The following is a 20,516-nucleotide window of genomic DNA, read 5'->3' on the forward strand; positions in this document are numbered from 1 at the left end:
TTATATGTATGACTTTAAAATTGAATACGTAAGTACTTTGGATATGCCGATGCGTTATCGCGATTGATAAATCGTCAAGCTGTTGAAAGGAAAGAAGATTTCATAACTGCTGCAATTTAAATTGAAGATGAAGTCAACAAAGACTTATCAGTCTCAGTCAAAAATTTACCAGTCAAGTTTAATATTCTTCAAAAAGAGACGGCAAGTGATCCAATTTTAAAGCAAGTTAGACAGTTTCTATTTACTTCATGGCCAAAAGAAATACAGGATGTAAACCTACGTTTGTTTTATTTCCGTCGGGAAGCTTTAAGCGAAGAAAAAGGTTGTATATTATTAGAAAATAAAATTGTTGTTCCCATTTCATTGCAGAAGCAAATACTAAGGCATTTGCATACTGGGCACCCCGGAATTGTTCGCATGAAGGCACTCGCACGCAGTTATCAAGGTCCCATTATCTTCATGGCCAGTGGCAGCCAAACCGTGGTCACGAATTCATCTTGACTATGCCGGGCCCTTTTAGAATTGTATGTTTCTGATTATTGTGGATTCCTACTCGAAGAGGCCGGAATTTTTTCATATGCAGTCGACTACAACCTCTGCAACTATAGAGTGCTCCGGGAAGTTTTTGCTAGATTTGGACTTCCCGACATCGTTGTTTCAGACAATGGCACGCAGTTTTCGTCTGGAAGTTTTGCAGAATTTTTCGACAGTGGTAGTATACAGCACATCAGAACGGCACCATTTTACGCCCAGTCAAGTGGGCAAGCGGAAAAGTTCGTCGACACATTCAAGCGGGCGATGAAAAAGCTCGAAGGGGAGGAGATGTCCATCTCAGCTCTCCAGACTTTTCTCCAAAGGTCTTCACCAAACGGCCAACTTCCAAACAATGTCACACCAGCTGAAATTATGCTAGGACGCAAGATCAAAATACAACTGGAACAATCGAAAGCCATCGTCTTTTGAAGCTGTTCAAGGAAATCACAAGATGGAAAAGCAGTTTAACTTAAAGCATGGAATACAGCGAAAGGAGTTTCAGCCAAACGAATTAATCTTTGCCAAAAACTACAAAAAACACCAACATTCATAGTTACCAGGTGTTATACTTACAAGGATTTGAACAGATTGTGAAAAGCAGGCTTCTCAACAAAACCCATTACCTGGAGAAAATAGCTCAAACTTTCCTCCTTCAACAAAATTAGAGTTAACATGGCGAAAAGATCAAGCCAATACGAGCAGTCCTTCATATCAACCCTCACATACTGAAGAAGATCTAACAACCATTAATGAATTTCAACGTTCAGTGCGAAACAGGGTTCCTCCAACGAAACGATCTTAAGCATACTAACGTAATCAGGCTCTAAAACTGGCCCAAGTGTGTTTTTTTTACTCCATCTTGGTAAACCTTTACCCAACCTAAATTCGAATCTTGACTTAAAATTTATTTGCCAGGAACAATACTTTGTCGACCAGTTTTATTTATGTACTGATTCAATGAGAATAAATGCTACGAAAAATTAATCACAAATGAAAGGTTTAAAATAAGTGGTTTATGCTGTCAGCTTTTGACATTCGACACGTTTAAGATACTTTATTACTAAAAATTTAACTGCATACACACATACGTAACAAAAACAGATTGAAATTGTTTAAATTTTCGAAAAAAAATGTCGAACATATTAGACCTAGAGCCAGCAGCAATTTTTTGGGGGTGGAGTGATAATGGAAAAGGTGATGGTGGAAAATAATGTGAATGCAAACGTCGCGTCTGGCAGGTAATTTCTTTTGGCGTTATAAAAAGAGCATATTTCCGATTTTGAGGTCGAATTAATTACCATATGAGTGGATAAAAAATCAGAAAAAAAGTCCCCTAATTGCAATAAAGTGTAACCAAGAAGTTTTACTTTCAGCTTTCTACTTGCCAAACGATTTTTAAGATTTTCTTATATCACAACAATTCTCCTGATTAGAATATGCCATCATAGATGATCTTAAGGAACATTTAGGAACGGGAATTGATGGATATTTTAACAAAAACGTCTTGAACATACATTTTTGTAATCAAAGAAAGTTTCCTAAGGTTTTGTTATATCATTGTTTTGGTTATACCTTATAGGGATACTTGAAAAAAGATTAATATGCTTCTAGCAAGAAGGCTGAAGTTAACCATTTTGGACACACTTTTTTGTAATCAGTTAATTTTTTCTGACTGTTTGATGTATCACTCATATGGTTGCCATTTCGAGCTCAAAATTTTAAAAATCGCATTTGATTTTATCTGGTGCGTTACCAAAATTGCTTGATGCGAATGTGTAGATAATTCAAATCAAGGAATTTAAGTCTCTTTAACTCAGGGCCGTCTTTATCATTTTGGGGGCCCTGGGCACTTTTCGAAAATGGGGCCCCTTTCTGATTATATAAAAATGTTATGTTATGTAATAAAGATATACAGAAAAAATCATATAGCTTTGAATTGATATTTATTCTTTTTGTTTTTGAAATAAATACATTTTCTTTAATTCATTAAAAAGATAATTTATTTATTATTTAAAACATAAACATAAACAAAGTAAAAATAAAAACAAAAAATAAATTTTTCATGTAAAAATTCAAAATAAAATAAACAAAATTTAATGAAGGCATCTTTTTTTTGATTTGAGAATAGCAAAATCATTGATTACATCTTTAAAATCTATGCTTTTGAGGATGTCGCTTTCTTGACATCAGCGACAAGCATGTCAATCTTTCTTGAATCATTGTAGCACTGAGTTCGTTTTTGATTCTTTTTAATTTAGAGAAGGAACGTTCCACACTGCAATTGGTCAACTTCATACTGAAGAAAATTCTTAGTGTAATTTCAACATTTGAAAATTCATATTCAATTTCATTAGTTTTTAAAAAACTATAAAGCTCTACAATGTTGTCAGTTTTTTCATTTTCGTGTCAACTAATTTTCAAGTAGTGTTTTAAATACAGGCATTCAGCATGTAGTTCACCTCCATTCACATCTCCGATGTAAAATTTAGTAAAAGATTTGCAGTTCTCTTTTTTCCTAAGTCTTCTGAATTCAGATTTTTTAATCGAAAAAAAAGTCAAAACGTTGGACAATCTTCGTATACGAACCTAGTCGCTGTTTAAAATATGAACGATTAGTGTGTCGACAATGGGAAGAAGGGTTTCAATTTTAAATCTTTCTTTTTCAGTCAGAATTACTGACAGTCCAGAGCCGTCAAAAAAAGTATGGCGTGAGCTTCTGCACCTCATTCTTTCAGAAAGGTCCTGATATTCGGAATCCGGGGTTTTTGTCTGGCTGATGAATCAAAGTTATCAAAATTGTCCCTGAGTCCAATTATAAATTCATCCTTTGCAATCAGCAAATTTATTGCAACATCCAGAGTAACATTTTGGTTTTGAAGTAAAGTTCTTGTTTTTTTAATTATTTGCAATACAGAGTTATAAAGTTCTGTAAGTATGGTAAATTCAAGCTTGGACATTTTTTTGCAAAGACTAAATGCTTCCTCTCTGGCCTCTCGTGCCTGTCCTAAATCGTTCGCTATAAACATCAAAGCTTCTTCAATTTATTGATGACCATTATATAAGGCGTTTAGTGCATTAGCTCGCGTCGACCATTTTGTTTTTAAAAAGTTTTTTCGACCTAAATGAGCAGTCAACCCACTCGATCGATGAAAAGATATCGAAAAGAAGTTATACAATTTTTGAATAATGTTGAAGAATTTGGTTGCTTCTAAGACACACCCAGCCGCATGCACTCCTACCAAGTTTAATGAGAGCCCTGAATATGGTACAAAAGTGGTAAATTTACATTTTTCTTTTGTTCTTGCCTATAGACCAGAAAACCTTTCTGAAATATTTGCTGCGTTGTCGTAGCTTTTGCCTCTGAAATCTTTTATCAAAATGTCATGATCCTCCAAAAACTTCAGTATGGTTTCGGCTAAATAATCAGATCTATGTTCGTTAATTGGAATAAAGTTCAAAAACCAACAGGCTCCTTTTACGTAGCGAATAATAAATGTTAGTTGATCAAGATTAACGCTAATTGAAAAATATTTTGCCATTTTGACTTCTTTTATAATAATTTTCAAAGCCTGTCTTTCCATAAGATAAATAACTTCATTACAGATATTTGCTGAAAAACGCATGACCACTTCCTGGATTTCCAAATTTGCTTAAATGATCTGCGAAAAACCGGTAAAACTCGCTAAGCAACTCAATGCATCCCAAATTATTCCAGTTATTGGGAGATCCGAGGATGGAAATGGAAGCCCTCTCGAAGCTAAAAACTTTACAACAGCTACAATCCGAGTTGTTGCAGTTTCATGATTAGGGCCCTGCCCCTGGCTTTTTAATTCATCTCCGAAATTTTTAGACGATGTGGCAGACAAAATTTCTTTAACTTGGGAACTTTTTGTCATGCAGCTCGCCCTTTTTAAATAAAAATAAATGTATAAATATTTCTGAAGAAACTGACTAATGAAATAAAAATGTGTGTTTGAACATTTTTATTTTTTTTTACGAATGAAGCTAAGATTGGACACTAGGCATCAAAGCAAATTGAAATTTCTGTGTAAAAACTGGATTTTGAAAATAAACAATGAATAAGTAAAAATTAAAAGATCGTAACTATACGTTGCTTTGTTTTATTAAGAGCAACTCTGTTCTGAATTTCCATACATGCTAACATCATGAATTGGTGTATCATTCGAAATAGCTAATTCCGAATTAAATAATAACCCCTATTCTAAGCTTCACTTTATTGGATTTCCGAAAAAATAAAAATTGTATATGTAATTTAACATATACGATACAATGATGTTTGTTATTCATAAACAAATATGTTCCTTGTTTAATAATTTCCCATTGTAGCTGCATTAATTGAGATTTCATGTTTGTGTCCACAGTCCGTTAAATCCACGGAACTTTATTGCTGAAAAATTAAATGGAAAGTCTATTTGTCTAAAATATGCAATTACTATGGGAAATTGATATAGATTCTATGGTCATTGGTCATGCCGAATTTTATTCATGTAATCATAATGTGAAACCATTTTTTGAGTATGTAAGCCCCCTTTTCAGTAAGGTGTAGATAAGTGTAGAGATCAATGTATTGATTATTATTGATTACTTGCAGACATTTCTCCTGCAATTGAATTGAAATACGATGTCAGTTTTGGTAATTTCTCAATTAATTCCTTCTGTTGTTTAGATTTCTTCCTTTTTTCGGATCCACATACATATAATTTCGCAGGGAATGTAATTTAAATTGTTCAGCAAAGGTTGTTGTTCAGCAAGGAAAGTACAAATTCTGATCATTTATTATGCATCTAAAATTGTATCGAAATATTTATTCTTCATAATAGACAAATAGAGGTTAAGTAATGTTTCAGCAATGTGAGGGCCCCTGGTGATTGCGGGGCCCAGTAGTAAAGAGGGGTCTGCTTAAACTATAAAGAACTTTTGAATCATGGTACAAAATTTGAGTTCTTGTGACAAAAGTAATTGATGTGTTAACAAAGGAGCTCAATCAAAGTCAAGTCGAGCAAAGTCGTATTTTTCTGATTGGCTCCCTAATATGTGTTGTCGAAAAACCACATTCAATGATATGGCCACTTCTTTCATTTCTAAGGTTTTGTAAGTGAGTTTGGTGCTGTTTTGAGTTTCAGTATTATTGGATTTTAATGCTATTATAATCCTCTTATTGAAAAGACCTGTAAAAGATTTCACTCTTATCTTTAAATTGTGCAGTATAGCTCCTTTGAATATAGCAATTTTTGGGCTACGTGGATATATTTTGATTTTGTTTCGAGACCCTTTTCAAGAATTTGCTCTTTTAACTATTAAACACATTAACACTAAACTCAAATTTTTCTTAGCTGAACTTAATAAAACAAGAAATTATTTATGATTTAATTTTATACGATAAAATAATAAAATAAAATTAAAACATACGTTCTTAGCTTTTTTTGCTTATATAAATATATACGAAATATTTTAAAAATATCACTTACCTGAATTCAACAATGTCATCTTGGTCGCAAGACTCATTTAGAATCCATAAATTCTGAGATCCGGTCTCCTTTTGTTTATTAACATCAGAAGTTGAGGAGACACCTTCACCTCTGAGTATTTCATTCCTTCCGTGCCATGTATTATCACCAGAACACTTCGTGTCTACATTCATCCCACTATCTTCGTCTAAAACATTCTTTTCATCGTTCTCTGTCCACTGGCTTGCAAATGGCTGAAAGGTATTCGTCACACCTTGGCCTCTAACAAAAGTTCCACCCACATTACGAGCTCTGGCATTTGCTTTATTATTCTCAGCCTCAGAAGCCCAATTTTCACTACCATCCCCAACACCACCATCATTTTGTGGTGTTTTCAACCATGATATCGGCGACTTGTTGCCGCCCGAAGAATGCTCCACAAAATGCCCTCGTTTCTTGATGTTGATACCCGTCGAAATGGTTTCTACGAAGAACTCTCCAGCAATGGGTGCGCCATCTACCAGCGATGATGTCAATTGAACTAGAATTGATAAAGAACAAAATGAACAAAGAAATCAAGAAAAATACCGTTAAAGTAAAGTAATGAGAAGCTAGATGACAAAAAAGAATAAAATCCATAATCAGATGTTAAGGTTATATAAAATTGAAAAAAAAAATCGATTAAGAAAAAGAACAGCAATAAGATGAAATATAAAATTACTTTTGTGTGGGTGGATGGTTTGGTTATAGACATACTTATACCATGATACCTATTTTATAAGGTAAATCCTTTCGTTATTGGGACTTACGAGTTCTTTTGTTAAACCCATAAAAATGCACTCCTTTGGCAACAGCAACAAGAACAACAACAAAAAAAGAGTAAAGTAATTCAAAGGATAACAAAAATAAAATAAAAATGCAGACTGCTCTTATGGTCGCTATTATGTTTTAAGAGAGCTCTTATCCCAGCTACAAAATAAGCTTCTAGTTTGCTGCTTATCCTTCAGACAACTTATCTTAATCTTTTAGAATGTGTATATAAGAATGAGAGCTCGAGAACAAGACTCCATATATAGCCATATAGGAGACGCACGGCTCCATCAAAGATGAACACAAAGTAACAGAAGATTATGTGTTTTGGAATGTGTGTGTTAACGCGGGACGATTAACCCACTGGAATGTTCTTTAAAAAATATTGTTCGAGATTTTAAAATGCAAATTTCCTAAAGGTCAAATACATGGATTAAAAAAAATAGATAAAATAATGAATCAGAAATGTCTGTTATTAAAGCTTTATGCAAAGAAATGACGTCTCATTTACATATTTTGTAATCTAAGGGCTATCTTCAGTTCTTTTTTTTCTTCTCTTTTTTCAAAAATAAATCAAATCCACTATTGTGATTTCAAAGCTGTATTTGAGTTATTGTTAAAGTTATAGAAAGGTTATAATATTTCTATTTCCGTAAAATATCTGCAGAATCTATAGAAATGGCGATCTCAAGGCAACCTAGCCTGAGATCCAATTAGAGCTGTAGTGCGCCGTTTTGATTTTGCAGAATCTATTATATCACTGATTTCAAAAATTAATTTTATTCTGGAACTATTATTGGACTCTTTTTTTAAAAACTGATGTTTGGAAAAATGTCACAATCGATTTGTGTATGGACTTTTGTTCTCCACAGTGCTATGTCTTGAAAGATCAGTTAAATTCTGTATAGTTTTTTCGTAGATTTTAAAAGATTTGTCACAACTTTAGAAATGCATGAAGCTTAAACAAACACAGAAATTTACAATAAGAGATTTGATATATTTAAAAAAACTAATATTTTTTAAGATACGAATTTCATATCCTATGTTTTGAATTGATTGTGAAGAACTGGCCTTATCCTAAAGTTCACTGATACACAATGTTTTAAGAGGCCAGTTGTAATCACCTGTTTCAGAAATAACACTGTCAGGAAACTATTATTGCAAAATGCGATTGTTTCGCTGCTTTGTTTGACACGTAATTCATTTGGCACGAAATTTTAGCAATTTTATTGAGTTATTGGAGAGTTTATCGATTATTTGTAATAATGGCGTAATTTTTATTTATTAAATGTCGTAAAATGACAGCTCCAAAAGTGACATTTACCCAAATAGATACGCAATTTCTCAATAAAAAAAACATTAGAATTTTTTAATTCAAGACTATTTTCGGTAGTTTTTTTATTTTTATTTATCAATATTACTAAAATAAATTTATAAAAATAAATTAACAATAAGAAAGAAAATGGCAGAACATTTCGAACGATTTATCAAAATGTTAAAGATAATTTTAAGAAGTCTTTGAACTGATGTTCAAATGGTAGACATGTGCATTCAAGAGGACACAAGCGTCCACAGGTTTTGTCTCAAAACACACCTCTGTCTATCAACTCCTACTCTCACCTCCCCGCGGCCCAGGCCTTCCTTGCAATTATGCTAAGGATCTGTCCCTCCAGGTTGGGGGTTGTGCCGTCGGGGTGACTTCCTAACCACGTAAAAGCCTCATAGTTGCGAAGCACCAACAAGTCTCGGATACTGACGGATTCCTTGTTGACAACCCACCCAAACGAAATAAGGCCAACGAACTTTGGATCTGTACGTGGAATGGAATGTTTGGTCCCTTAACAGACCACGTGCAGCCGAACAATTAGCGGAAGCCCTAAACTGCTGCAAGGCAGATATTACCGCCATCCAAGAAGTGCGATAGGTTGGACCGGGCAAACGCAAACTAAGAGACTGCGATATAATCTACGTCGACTGCTACCGAGAACAAAGACAGAGTCTATTTGGGTGTGGATTTGGTGTTGGAACTAGACTCAGGCAAAAAGTCTTGAGTTTCAACAGTGTGAGCGAGCGCATCACGACAATCCGCATCAAGGCTAAATTCGCCAACATAAGTCTCATATGCGCGCATGCCCCAACAAAGGAGAAAGATGAAGACACCAAAGACATATTCTTCGAGCTCTTGGACAAGACATATGAGCAGTGCCCTGGCTATGACATTAAAATTGTCTTAGGCGATTGTAATGCCAAGCTAAGAAGAGAAGGCATCTTTGGTGGCATAATCGGGAGATACAACCTGCACGAAACCACCTCCAACAATGGATTCAGGCTGATCGATTTCGCTGCGGGGCGCGACGTTCTGGTAGCTAGTTCGCAGCTCACACATTTCAATATCCACAAGGGGACATGGAAATCTCCTGATCAATCAACCGTCAACCAGATTGACCACATTGCGATCGACGCACGACGCTTCTCCAGTATACAGGATATCCGAACATTCCGAGGGGCCAACATTGACTCGGACCACTACCTCGTTGTAGCCAAGGTACGGCTACGGATATAATAATCCAAGCCAAAACAAGAAAGTACTGGAGAAGATTTGACGTTAAACGGCTACAATCGCAAGAGACTGCCATGTCCTTTTCGGATCGAGTCTCTTATAATCTCTTAAGGAGTCCTATGCTGCCTGCATTAAGCATTGAAAGCCATAGTAGCAACATTGCCTTGTAGCCATCAGAGACGCACCGCCTCTGAAGTGCTAGGTTTCACACGGCCACCACAGCGAAACCCCTGGTTTGACGACGAATACCGGCAAGCGCACGCAATGCAACAAGAGGCTTCCAATACGGTGCTGCACAAAAGAGCTGCTCGCGAGTTCTACGAGCAGAAGAGGAGAGAAGAACACCGACTTCTTAGATGGAAAAAAATTACAGCGCGAGAAGCGCGCGATCGAGGAGATAGAGGGATGTCACAGCAGGAATGATGTTCGTAAATTTTACTAAAATGTAAAAAAAACTGCCAAGGTTACCAGCCACGAACCGGAGACTGTAAAGATGATCAGGGAAACATCGTGGTGGAACCGCAGTCGATGTTGAGAATATGGAAAGACCACTTCTCCAAATTATATAACGGCGATGACAAACCGAATTCCGCTGAAAGGGAGATAGAACCACTCAACCTCGCCGGAGCAGATCAACAATTCCGCCTACCCGACCTTGACGAAGTGAAGATAGCTATATCTAAACTTAAGTCAAACAAATCTGCTGGAGCTGACGGCATCGCTGCTCCAACTACAGAGGCATCAGTCTCCTTAACATTGCGTATACTATCCTCTCTGTCGTATTATGTGAACGTCTAAGGCCTTACCATTGTGGCATCAGACCAGAAAAGTCCACTATCGATCAAATAGGAACTTTAAAACGATACCCACCATCTCTTTATCGATTTTAAAGCCGCGTATGACAGCATCTATAGGCAAGAGCTCTACAGAGCAATGTCTAGTTTTGGCATCCCTGAAAAACTTATCCGTTTGTGCAGAATGACGATTGACAATGCGCGCTGCTCCATCAAGGTCGGAAAAGATCTTGCTGATGCATTTGATGTCGAAAAAGGTTTTAGACAAGGCGATGCACTGTCATGCGACTTCTTCAACATCGTTCTGGAAAGAATTGTGTAAAACACAACCGTCAACATTAGAGGCATAATCTTCCAAAGGTCCATCCAATTACACAGATACGCAGATGATATTGAAATGATTGGAAGATCAAGGCGTTATGTCAATGGAGCGTTTTTGAGCATTGCGACGGAAGCGAAGAAGCTGGGTTTAGTGGTCAATGAGGGCAAGACCAAGTATATGCTGTCATCAAAAAAGGATACTGAAAAACGACGTCTTGGACAAAACGTCACCATAGACAGCTATAACTTTGAGGTAGTGAAGGACTTTGTCTACCTAAGCACCGCTATTAACACAGACAACGACACCAGAGCTCAAATCAAACAATGAATAACTCTTGCAAATCGCTACTTCTTGGGACTGAGCATCTAAAATCACCACCTATAAGACACTGATCATCCCGGTTCTCATTTATGGTGCTGAGGCCTGGACCCTGTCAAAGAAATACGAGACCGTCTTAGGAGAAAAATTCTTCGGGTGATTTTTGGTCCCATACGCATAGATTCAGAATGGAGGAGAAGATATAACGACGAACTGTACCGGCTTTACAGCGACACTGACCTAGTTAGCAGAATTAAAGTCCAACGGCTTAGATAGCTAGGTCATGTAGAGCGAATGGACATCAACGCTCCAGGCCGGAAGGTCTTCAAATCCAATCCCGAGGGACGGCGCAGTAGAGGGACTCAGGTTGGAGAGGACCTCAACCTACTTGTCGTGCGAAACTAGAAACAGCTAGTTAAGGACCGAGCTGGCTGGAGACGCATGTTGGTTGAGGCCCAGGTCCGCCCCAGGCTGTAGCGCCACCTTAAGAAAGTAAGCACCTACTTAAACTTTTAGTATTTTACCAAATCCATATGACTTCTCAATTGATGATATTAGATAGGCTGTTTTAAAGAATTATGTTTGTTTGATGTATTTTTTCACGAACTTTTATTTTTTAGTCGTCTTTAGATGCAACATTTTTAATTAAAGTAAACTCCTTTTTTACTAGTAAGTTTTGAATTGTGATTAAAAACTATGTTCATACTTAACTTAGGTTTATAAAAGCAATATTGTACGCCCAGTTGCGATATATTAAAGGAAAAAATGTACAACTCCTTGAATTTCCGCTACATGATTCACATTCTATATGAAGCAAGTAATTTGATTTCTTAAACAGAAACGACTTTGAAACATTTAACGTTCATTAAATGGATTCAATTGTGAAATTGTTAAATAATGGTCAAATGTTTAAATAGAATTGGAATTATACATATTTCGATATTTAATGCGTAGAGAATTATTTGTTACTTATTGAAGATAAAATAAAGCTGTTAGAAATGTGTGTAAATAAATAACAGCAACTTATCTCTGATTTAGGAAGTGTATTTGTGAAGCTATTAATTTGTCTTGCTTTGCTTTTGAAGTAGGACTTTTGATAACTACGAGTATTTAATACCTTATGAGATATTAATGAGCTCGAGTTAGCAACAAAGTAGATTCACTAAAATGGATCCATTTGGTTTTCTGTCAGGGTTGCATTAAGCTTAAGCTTTTGCGCAAGAACTATGAACATTTAATTTTTAAAGATTTTAAATGGTTTTTGTTGAAGCTGTGTGTGAGGTATTAACAAAATTATTTTTTTGCGAGAAAGGCGCATTTATGCCCTACCCGTGTCATTACCTCTCAGTACCCGTGGCTTGATGGTTAGTGCGTTGGACATCTAAAGGTTTTCTACTACCTGTTGCTAGGAATTGACAAATTCTCCAAGAGTAATTCTGGTCATGAAATGTGCTTTCTCAAATAAGCCGTGTGGTTTCGGCTTAAAACTGCAGGTCCCCTAAATCGACGGCAACAGAACTTGCACACAGGAATGGTTGAGAGTTGTAAGTCACCAGGCTTTAGTTCTCAACGGACTGTTGCGCCACCCAAATTGATTATTTATTTTTTTTATGAATGTTATTAAAAAAAACCAACTCCGTATTTAACGGTGGCACGGATCAGAGGGCTCCAATTTTCAATGACTCTTCCGCATACATCGGTAGATTGTGGTTTATTTGCATAGACCTGTGACTTCAACAAACGCATTAAAAAGTCTAGAGGGATCAAATCGCATGGTGGCTAATTCACGTAGCCCCTGTGAGAGTTAAACTTAACCCCAAATCGTTCATGCAAAATTTCAATAAAGACGTTTACTGTGTGGCACGTAGCACTGTCCTGCTGGAACCACATGTCGTCTAACTCCTAATGGTTCAATTTGGGCCATAAGAAATAAGTATCATCGTTGTGTAGCGTTTTCTGTTGACGGTGAACGCCTCGTTTTTAAAAAAGTACGAACCAATTACGCCGCTGGCCTAAAATCCACACCAAACGGTAACTTTTGAGGATGCATTATCACCAAGTGAACCTCACATAGGTTGGTACCGTCCTTATACCGCAATTTTGCTCGTTAACACAGCCATTCATCCAAAAATGCTCCTCGCAACTGAAAATGATTTTTCGGCCAAAATTAGGATCTTCGAGCGTTGTCTATGGCCATGAAGTTTGAGCTCCTGGGTCAGTTGGATCTTGTACGGGTGTAGGCGAAAGGCCGAGTTCTTCTGCACGGCGGCGGGGAATAGGCTGCCTCTGTTCTGCTGTACACTTTCACAGACTTTGTCTATGTTCTTAGTCGATCTTGTGTTCCTTAATCGTATGGGTGTTGGAGCATTGTTTACTGAACCGGTTGTTTAAAATTTGGCCACCAAGTCGACTGTGAAGGGCCACCACGTCTACGATTGCGTTACCGAATATTGATTTCAATCGTGTAACTTGCGATGATTATTTGGCACACTTAACTGAATAATAAAGACAAGATTTGGCAGATGTCACGAAGACAAAATGGCCGTCACGGGGCTCCAGAATCTACTCGCGCCAATTGAAAAACTCTTTATTAATATGAACAAAAGCTGGGGGTGTTACAACGAACAGAAATTCTCTTGGAACAAATAGTTTTAATGAGATATCGAAAAACATCAACAAGAATTAAATTGAATATCTGTAAATGCCCATAGAAAGTTACTGTCAACATTCGATTTATCGAATTGAAAATGTTGAAATTTCTCGAAGTTTTAAGGTTAATTTTTTCAAAGAAAACATGTAAACTTACAAAAACAAAAAACAACTGATAAGTATTGGTGTTGAACTCAAGTATTAGAAGAACAAAGAAAGGCTTTTATCTGAAATTCTAACACGAAATATTGATATGAATATTAGCTAAAGTTTCAAGCAAGAAAAATTGACGGAAAAGATTGGAAGTTATCAGTGTGTGTATGTTAAAGTTTTGGGGATTTATACTAAAAGTTCATCACAATCAAAATATGAACATTTCTTTGAAGTTAATATCTCTGATGGTTCTTGAAACATGGTTCACAAAAAAAGTATTACGAACGTACGGACGTACGAACGTATACCTTGTGCAGCTGGTAAAAGCCAGTGCCTAGTGGCTTACTGCTCTCAATCATTGCTATTTTTACTTTCTATTAATATTAATAGGCATAAGAAAGTAGCCTACAAAGTTTATAACTTCTGCACTGCCTGCCATCATCAATTTAAGAAAAAATATTTTTTGTCAAATGTCTATTTTATTTTCAACTTGAAATTAACAAAACAAATTTTATAAATTAAAAAAGTGACATAGTTTTCATATTATCATCACCATCGGCTAAACAACTGAGATCCGGCCCTGGTCTCATTGAGCAAGTCTCTTCATTTATCGAGATTGCGAGTAGACGCAATCCAGTTGCGCAACCCAACGTTTTTGGCGTCCTCCTCTCGTCCTATACACCATGTACTTTGTTTTTCCTTCAATAATGTACAGTCCCAAATTTTAAGCCGACTTCCGATCAATCTGGATGAAGGAATCGTGTACTGTTTTTTCGGTTCTTCCAATGATGTTGTATGCGGAAGCCAGTGTCTGACTGGACCTGATGATGATGGTCTCCCTTTTTGGGGCGCCAGAGTCACGCGATTGTTTTCTCCAACACCAGGTTTAAGAAAATTCAGGCCAAACCATCCCCTGGTTGGATTCCATTGTAGATCTTGATTGGTCTACAAAGCTTGTTATATTGGTCCAGATCAACCTCATAGTCGTGTCAATTTATTTGAGATAATGAATATTCTCATGGCTTTGTAATGTTCTATAATGGCTTTGCTATCGTAGGCGCCCTAATAGTCTGCAAACAGGTGATAGGTTGAAATATTAAATTCTAGACATTTTTCTGCCGCTTGCCTAAGGCTAAAAATCGGTTTTTCATTTGCCTGGGATTCAGCAACACTCATATAGCCGCATAACAGGTAAAGCGTATCGGGCTATTCGTTCTTGTAGGCTAGAGGAGGTTATCTTATAAATGGTAATATTATTTTGCAATGACTGGACAATTCAGAGCAGATTATTGTAATATTCGTGGGCTAAGGGCAAATTTTTTGTTGGGATACCGCTATACTGTTTCATACAGGTCAGCTGTTTTGGCACTAAGTGAAACCCAAATAGGTGAGGATGCATATCCTGCTGAATTTTTTATTCATGGGTATAGCTTGGCGCCTTTATTCTTTTACCACCATGGCATTAGGAATGATGTTGCTTATCAGCTCTTACAACAATATGGTCTTTGCACCAATTCCTTTTTTAATTATATGTGGTTTAAATTCTCCGTAAATAAGCAACTCATTCACTATTGCTTCCTTTATCGAAGGCCTAATCTAGACAGAGTGTCAACTCCTCGTGAATTTGATGCTTTGTCTGATTCCATCCAAAGAATAGTTTCGTCTTATCCTCGCACTGAAATCGTTGTTACGGGCGATTTCAATGTACACAATTCTTCATGGCTTCAACATTTAGGCCAGACAATACCCGATGGAGAGTGTGCAAAAATCTTCGCTGAGTTGAACCACCTAACTCAGCTAGTCAACGAGCCCACCCGAATATCGGACGTTGAAGGTCTAGCAGAAAACACTATTGACTTGTTTTTTAATTCTGACCCAGATAAGTACAATGTTAGTGTTCCATCTCCTCTAGACACATCTGAAAATTGTGTTATATCAGCAAATTTCTCGTGTCAAAACTGTTCAGTTAAAGAAAGAGCTCCTAAGAGAACCGTTTGGCAATACGAGAAAGTCAACTGGGACGGTCTCAATAATTACTTCACTATCTTTAACTGGTCGTTATGCTTCCTCGATAGTGACGTTGACGCCAGCGCTGATATGATCACAAGTTTGATTCCCCTGGGAATGAGAACTTTTATACCGAACAGGGTTAAAAGTATCAGACCCAAGGAAAGCGCTTGGTTTGATGCGAGTAAGTTTCCGTAGCTATTTTTTAGGCCAACCGTACTAAGGAAAGCCGGAAAAAGTTCAAACAAGCCAGGAAGGCCTGCAACGCCCATATTCGACGGACCAAATTTTTACATGACCAAAAGTAACAGCAAAAAATACTTCAATGTCCCAAAGGCAGTAAAATTTTTTGGTCATTTGTAAAAACATGAGTAATTCTTCCACTTCATCGGTTCCAACGCTCGTTGTCAATGACACTTCTTTTGTTAGCTCTTTAGAGAAAAGTAATCTCCTTGCTAGGCAGTACGCCGCCAATTCTACGCTGCCAGCGAGTGTTATGACTCCGCCTGTACTTGATCGAGTCAGTGATTCTATGGGACCAATCTTTTTTCGCACTCGTACTGTGGCAAGATTATTAAGAGATCCAAACAGACACATAAATCCGCTGGTCCGTATGGCATCCCCGCTATTGCTCTGAAGAATTGTTCTTCAACGCCGGCAAAACCACTACGTAAGCTTTTTCATCTGTCCTAATCCTCAGGTCTCGTTCCAAGCGGATGGAAAACGGCATTTGTCCAGCCCATGGAAACGCTGATTAATTATCAGCTCAAAAAATATCTTGAAGATCGAAAGCTTCTTAATGACCGACAATACGGCTTTCGTAGCAATAGGTCCTATGGTGATCTCATGGTTCATCTCACCGAACAGATTATTGCACTAGATATTTCAAAAGCATTTGATAGGGTTTGGCATTAGGCTCTCTTATCGAAAATGTGTGCTTTCATTTTCATGAATCCCTCCTTCATTGGATTAGTAATTACCTTTCGGATCGTTCAATACAAGAAGTATTGGATGGATTCAAGTCTGAAAACCATAAAATGAATGCTGGTATGCCCCAGGGCTCTGTTTTATCTCCAACACTCTTTCTCATTTTTATTAATGATATCCTGTCTGCAACATCTAATCCAATATATTGTTTTGCTGATGATAGTACACTTAGCTTTTCATATTCGTTTTCTGACTCACATCCCTCTTCTTCGGATGTAGAACTGCGACGACAAAATATGATAAGCTCATTAAATTCCGACCAAAACAGCATTGTTCAATGGGGATTAAAAAACCGCGTGGAATTTAATACTTCGAAAACCCAATGCTGTCTTGTATCGTTAAAGCGAGATATATCCCCATTGCCTTTATCCATGGATGGCACTTGCATCAATGAGACTGAACACCTCGATATTCTCGGTATGTGTGTCACCAACCACATCTTGTGGAATGATCACATACGCGATGTCGCCAAAAATACCGCAAGGTGTTTGGGTTTCCTTAGGCGATGCAAGAAGTTTTTTTCCAATCGAGATCTGGCTGTTATCTACAAGTCTAACATACGCCCAAAGCTTGAGCATAAGTCCCATCTCTGGGCTGGTGCTCCTGCAACTTACTTAAGCCTCTTGGATAGTATTGAACGTAGACCATTTAAATTGATAGATGATAATATCATCATAAGTTCATTTACTTCGCTTGGAAATCGTCGTAAGGTCTCTTGTGTGACCCTTTTTACCGTTATTTTAACGGCTAGTGAAATAGCCAGTTGCATACCTCCCCTTCAACAGTTCAATCGTAATACTCACGCTTCTAGGAATGCTCATCAGTATACCCTCGAGCCCAACCTCGGCCGTACTGTCAACTACAGAGATTCGTTTTTTAGCCGTACTATGCGAATGTGGAATGACTTACCACGCTCTGTCTTTCATAGTCACTGCAATATTCAGGAATTCAAAACCAATGTGCACCGACATCTCCTTTTAAACCCTCTCTCCTCTTCCTAGTGCTCACACTGTGCCTCTGCATAATAAGGGTATAGTGATATCCCCTTGAGTGTGTGTTTATTATAAAAAAAAGTCGAAGTGATACCTAATAATAACGGTTCAACATAGTTTAGCACAAAATATACAAAGTTCTAATAACAAAAATCACATAATAATCAAAGTGGCCATTGCTACCAGTTTGACGCTCATTTCGGGCGTGTTTCTTGATTAAATATCAAATTTCCAACCGATAAATTAAGACAAAAACAGAAAATCTTTCAGTCTTCTCTCTTTTGGCATATTAAGGTTAAATTTTATGTTAATTAGAATCGAATCGTATTATATATGTGTGTAGGATTATAGACTGTATTATGTTCATAATATAATTCACCTCATTATCACTATGCAAATTCTCATGGGATAAGCCACATCATATCTAAATAGCTTAAATCCGTTTAAATCGCTTAGAGGGGTTGGATGGATATTGCTACTGCAACCAGAAATGGTTAACCCAAATTCATTATACTTAAGATTTATCAGCACAAAAAGGAATCTTCTTCTGATCCTTCTTCGTCGTCTATCACCCTTTTTTTGTTGACTTTAATGAGGATGAGAATAAGAATCTCTTGTGATTTTGTTTAAAAGCCGAGAGAGAGAGGGAGGTTCATTGAGAGTATGAAGGCAGGTCGGTCGCCTTTAGCGAAAATAAGCCTGGTATTAGCATTTTGCCCATATCATCCTTCCGCTTTTATTCCTTGATACATAATACCTATAGTTCTATGATTGTACATAGATTGTCTTTGAATGAAAGAACATTCAATTATTTATGAGCTTTGGAAAATTTTCTAGGATAGGGCGATAAACAAGCCTTCTTTCGATTTCGGATATCCTGCTTAATCCCATACCTAGGCATCAAATAATTTTTCGACTGTGTGTTTTATATTAATGAAATACATAAAATAACGATGTCTTAGATGGTTTCAGAATTATTATTGTTATAGCTGACGGGTCACTGACTGACTTCACAGAGAAATATTATAAACCTGACACGGGGGAGGGTTCTAAAGTCTCCAACATGGTTGATTCTTTTCCTTTTTTTGTTTGTCTTGGGGATACAATGGAAAATGCTGGAATTCTTGTGAAAACAGATTTCATCCTTTTTGAATCTATTTCTTTGATGATAAAAGTGATGCCTCTGGTGTAGTTTTTTATCCGTTTTTTTTTTTGGTTTTAATAAAATTTTTACTTTACAAAGCTGCTTGTCGTGAAATGTTTAAACAAAAGAGAGAGGTATACCTATATCTACCTTTGTGTACAAGAAAAAATTAAGAAACACAATTTCCCCGTAATTTTTTTGTATCTTTGTGTTGCATCTTTGACAAAAAGTTTTATACTCGATAATTGTTTCCGCAGCAGAAGAAAAAGCTCAAATTGTGCGCTATGGAAAATGAAAGAATGAAGATAAAACATTTGATGCACTAAGTTTTAATAATTTGAAATATCCTTGACTTGTTCAAATTTTTAAAGAATGTGGGTTTTATGCGAATAAAATTAAGGGCACAATGAACACAACAATCCAATATTACTCAAATATAAAAACATACATTTTTGACGGATTTCTATTGACAACATTGGCGACAACATTTCGTCGTGTTCAGAAAGGGATCAGGTCTTTGGCCATTAAGGTATGCGTTTCCGAAGCTTAACGTTCTAGAACTGGCTAGGGCAAGATATTCACAGAGAAAGTGAATAACAGTTTTCTGTCAGAAAGATTGAAATCAGGCAAAAGCCATTCATAGCTTCTAAAACGCAACTCACCAGTCCGTTCATTTCCATCAATGTTACTATGACCCGGAACCCAATAAGAGTGAAACCGAGGTAACTGTTGAGGCTGGTTGGTGCATCCCTGCATTGTTTGACTAATATAGAGGTTGTCGTGGCTGAATTGATGCCATAATAGCCGATTCGCTGTCAGAACAGACAGCAGTGTTTCTATTTTGATTTGAGTATTTTAAGCTTCTCTGATTGCTAGTAATTCAGCTCAAAATTTACTGGCAAAATCAGGTAGTTGAAAACATTTGGAGACGTCTAAGGACTTCGGGGAAGATTGCCGACCCATGAATGTATGAATGTATCATCCTGTCTGACAGCGGAATTCAGTTCGTCGTCACCGTTATACAGTCTGCAGAAGTGGTCCTTCCATATCCTCAGCATTGTAGCCTTCGGTTCTAGGTTTATGTACCTGTGAATTTCGTTTCACCTGTTCATAAAACTTTCGAACTTTATTCCCGCTTTTAAACCTCTTAACATCTTCGACCGCACTCTTCTCATGCCTTCGACTTTGATCCATCAGTAAAGAAATTGGTGTTAAAATCTTTCGTAACCATGTGGGTGTCTGTCCCAAAAATATCCGCTGGAATCAGTATAATTCCATACCCATACCGTCTAAAAAACTAACGGTTTGATTCTTTAAGCCTTAGCACGCTGCACGTTGTTAAATATTTAATGTGTAGAACTGGTAGGAGATTGTATTTAAGGCTTTTGTTGAGCAGGATCGAAGGGCCCCTGCTGTTCCGACACTAGCTATTGATTGAATTATTTTTAGTTTTTCAATGTTGTATTCCCATCTCCGTTATTTCTCTAATCGAAGTGACGAAATTTCTCGACACCAGTAAACCGAAGCCTTTCACCACAACTTTTTAACTTTAGGAGGATCTTATACATAACTGAAATTCATAGTTGCGGGAAGAGAACAAATTCTTTCTATTTTACTAAATTACCTCTGTTTTACTTCTGTCAAGGGCTGCATATTAATGGCTTAATTATTTGAGGTTTCTTCTAATACAGAAAAATTGATTATGTTTCCAATTCATTGTTTTTTCTTAAATATCGCACTCTTCAGGAATTTTTGCTACCTTGCTATACTTAAAAAGA

The 20,516-nt window shown here is 36.9% G+C and overlaps 1 protein-coding gene across 7 annotated transcripts in view; it reads right to left on the reverse strand.

Moving 5' to 3' along the window:
- LOC129946580 (uncharacterized) overlaps positions 1-20,516 on the reverse strand; it is a 490,943-nt gene that overhangs the window by 100,505 nt on the left and 369,922 nt on the right. For all 7 annotated transcript variants that reach the window (XM_056056821.1, XM_056056825.1, XM_056056823.1 and 4 more), the window contains exon 5: positions 6,024-6,543. In XM_056056821.1, the coding sequence (XP_055912796.1) occupies positions 6,024-6,543 (520 nt within the window). The remainder of the gene's footprint in view (positions 1-6,023; positions 6,544-20,516) is intronic.

This window comes from Eupeodes corollae, chromosome 2 (assembly GCF_945859685.1).
Source record: "Eupeodes corollae chromosome 2, idEupCoro1.1, whole genome shotgun sequence".
Classification (NCBI taxonomy): domain Eukaryota; kingdom Metazoa; phylum Arthropoda; class Insecta; order Diptera; family Syrphidae; genus Eupeodes; species Eupeodes corollae.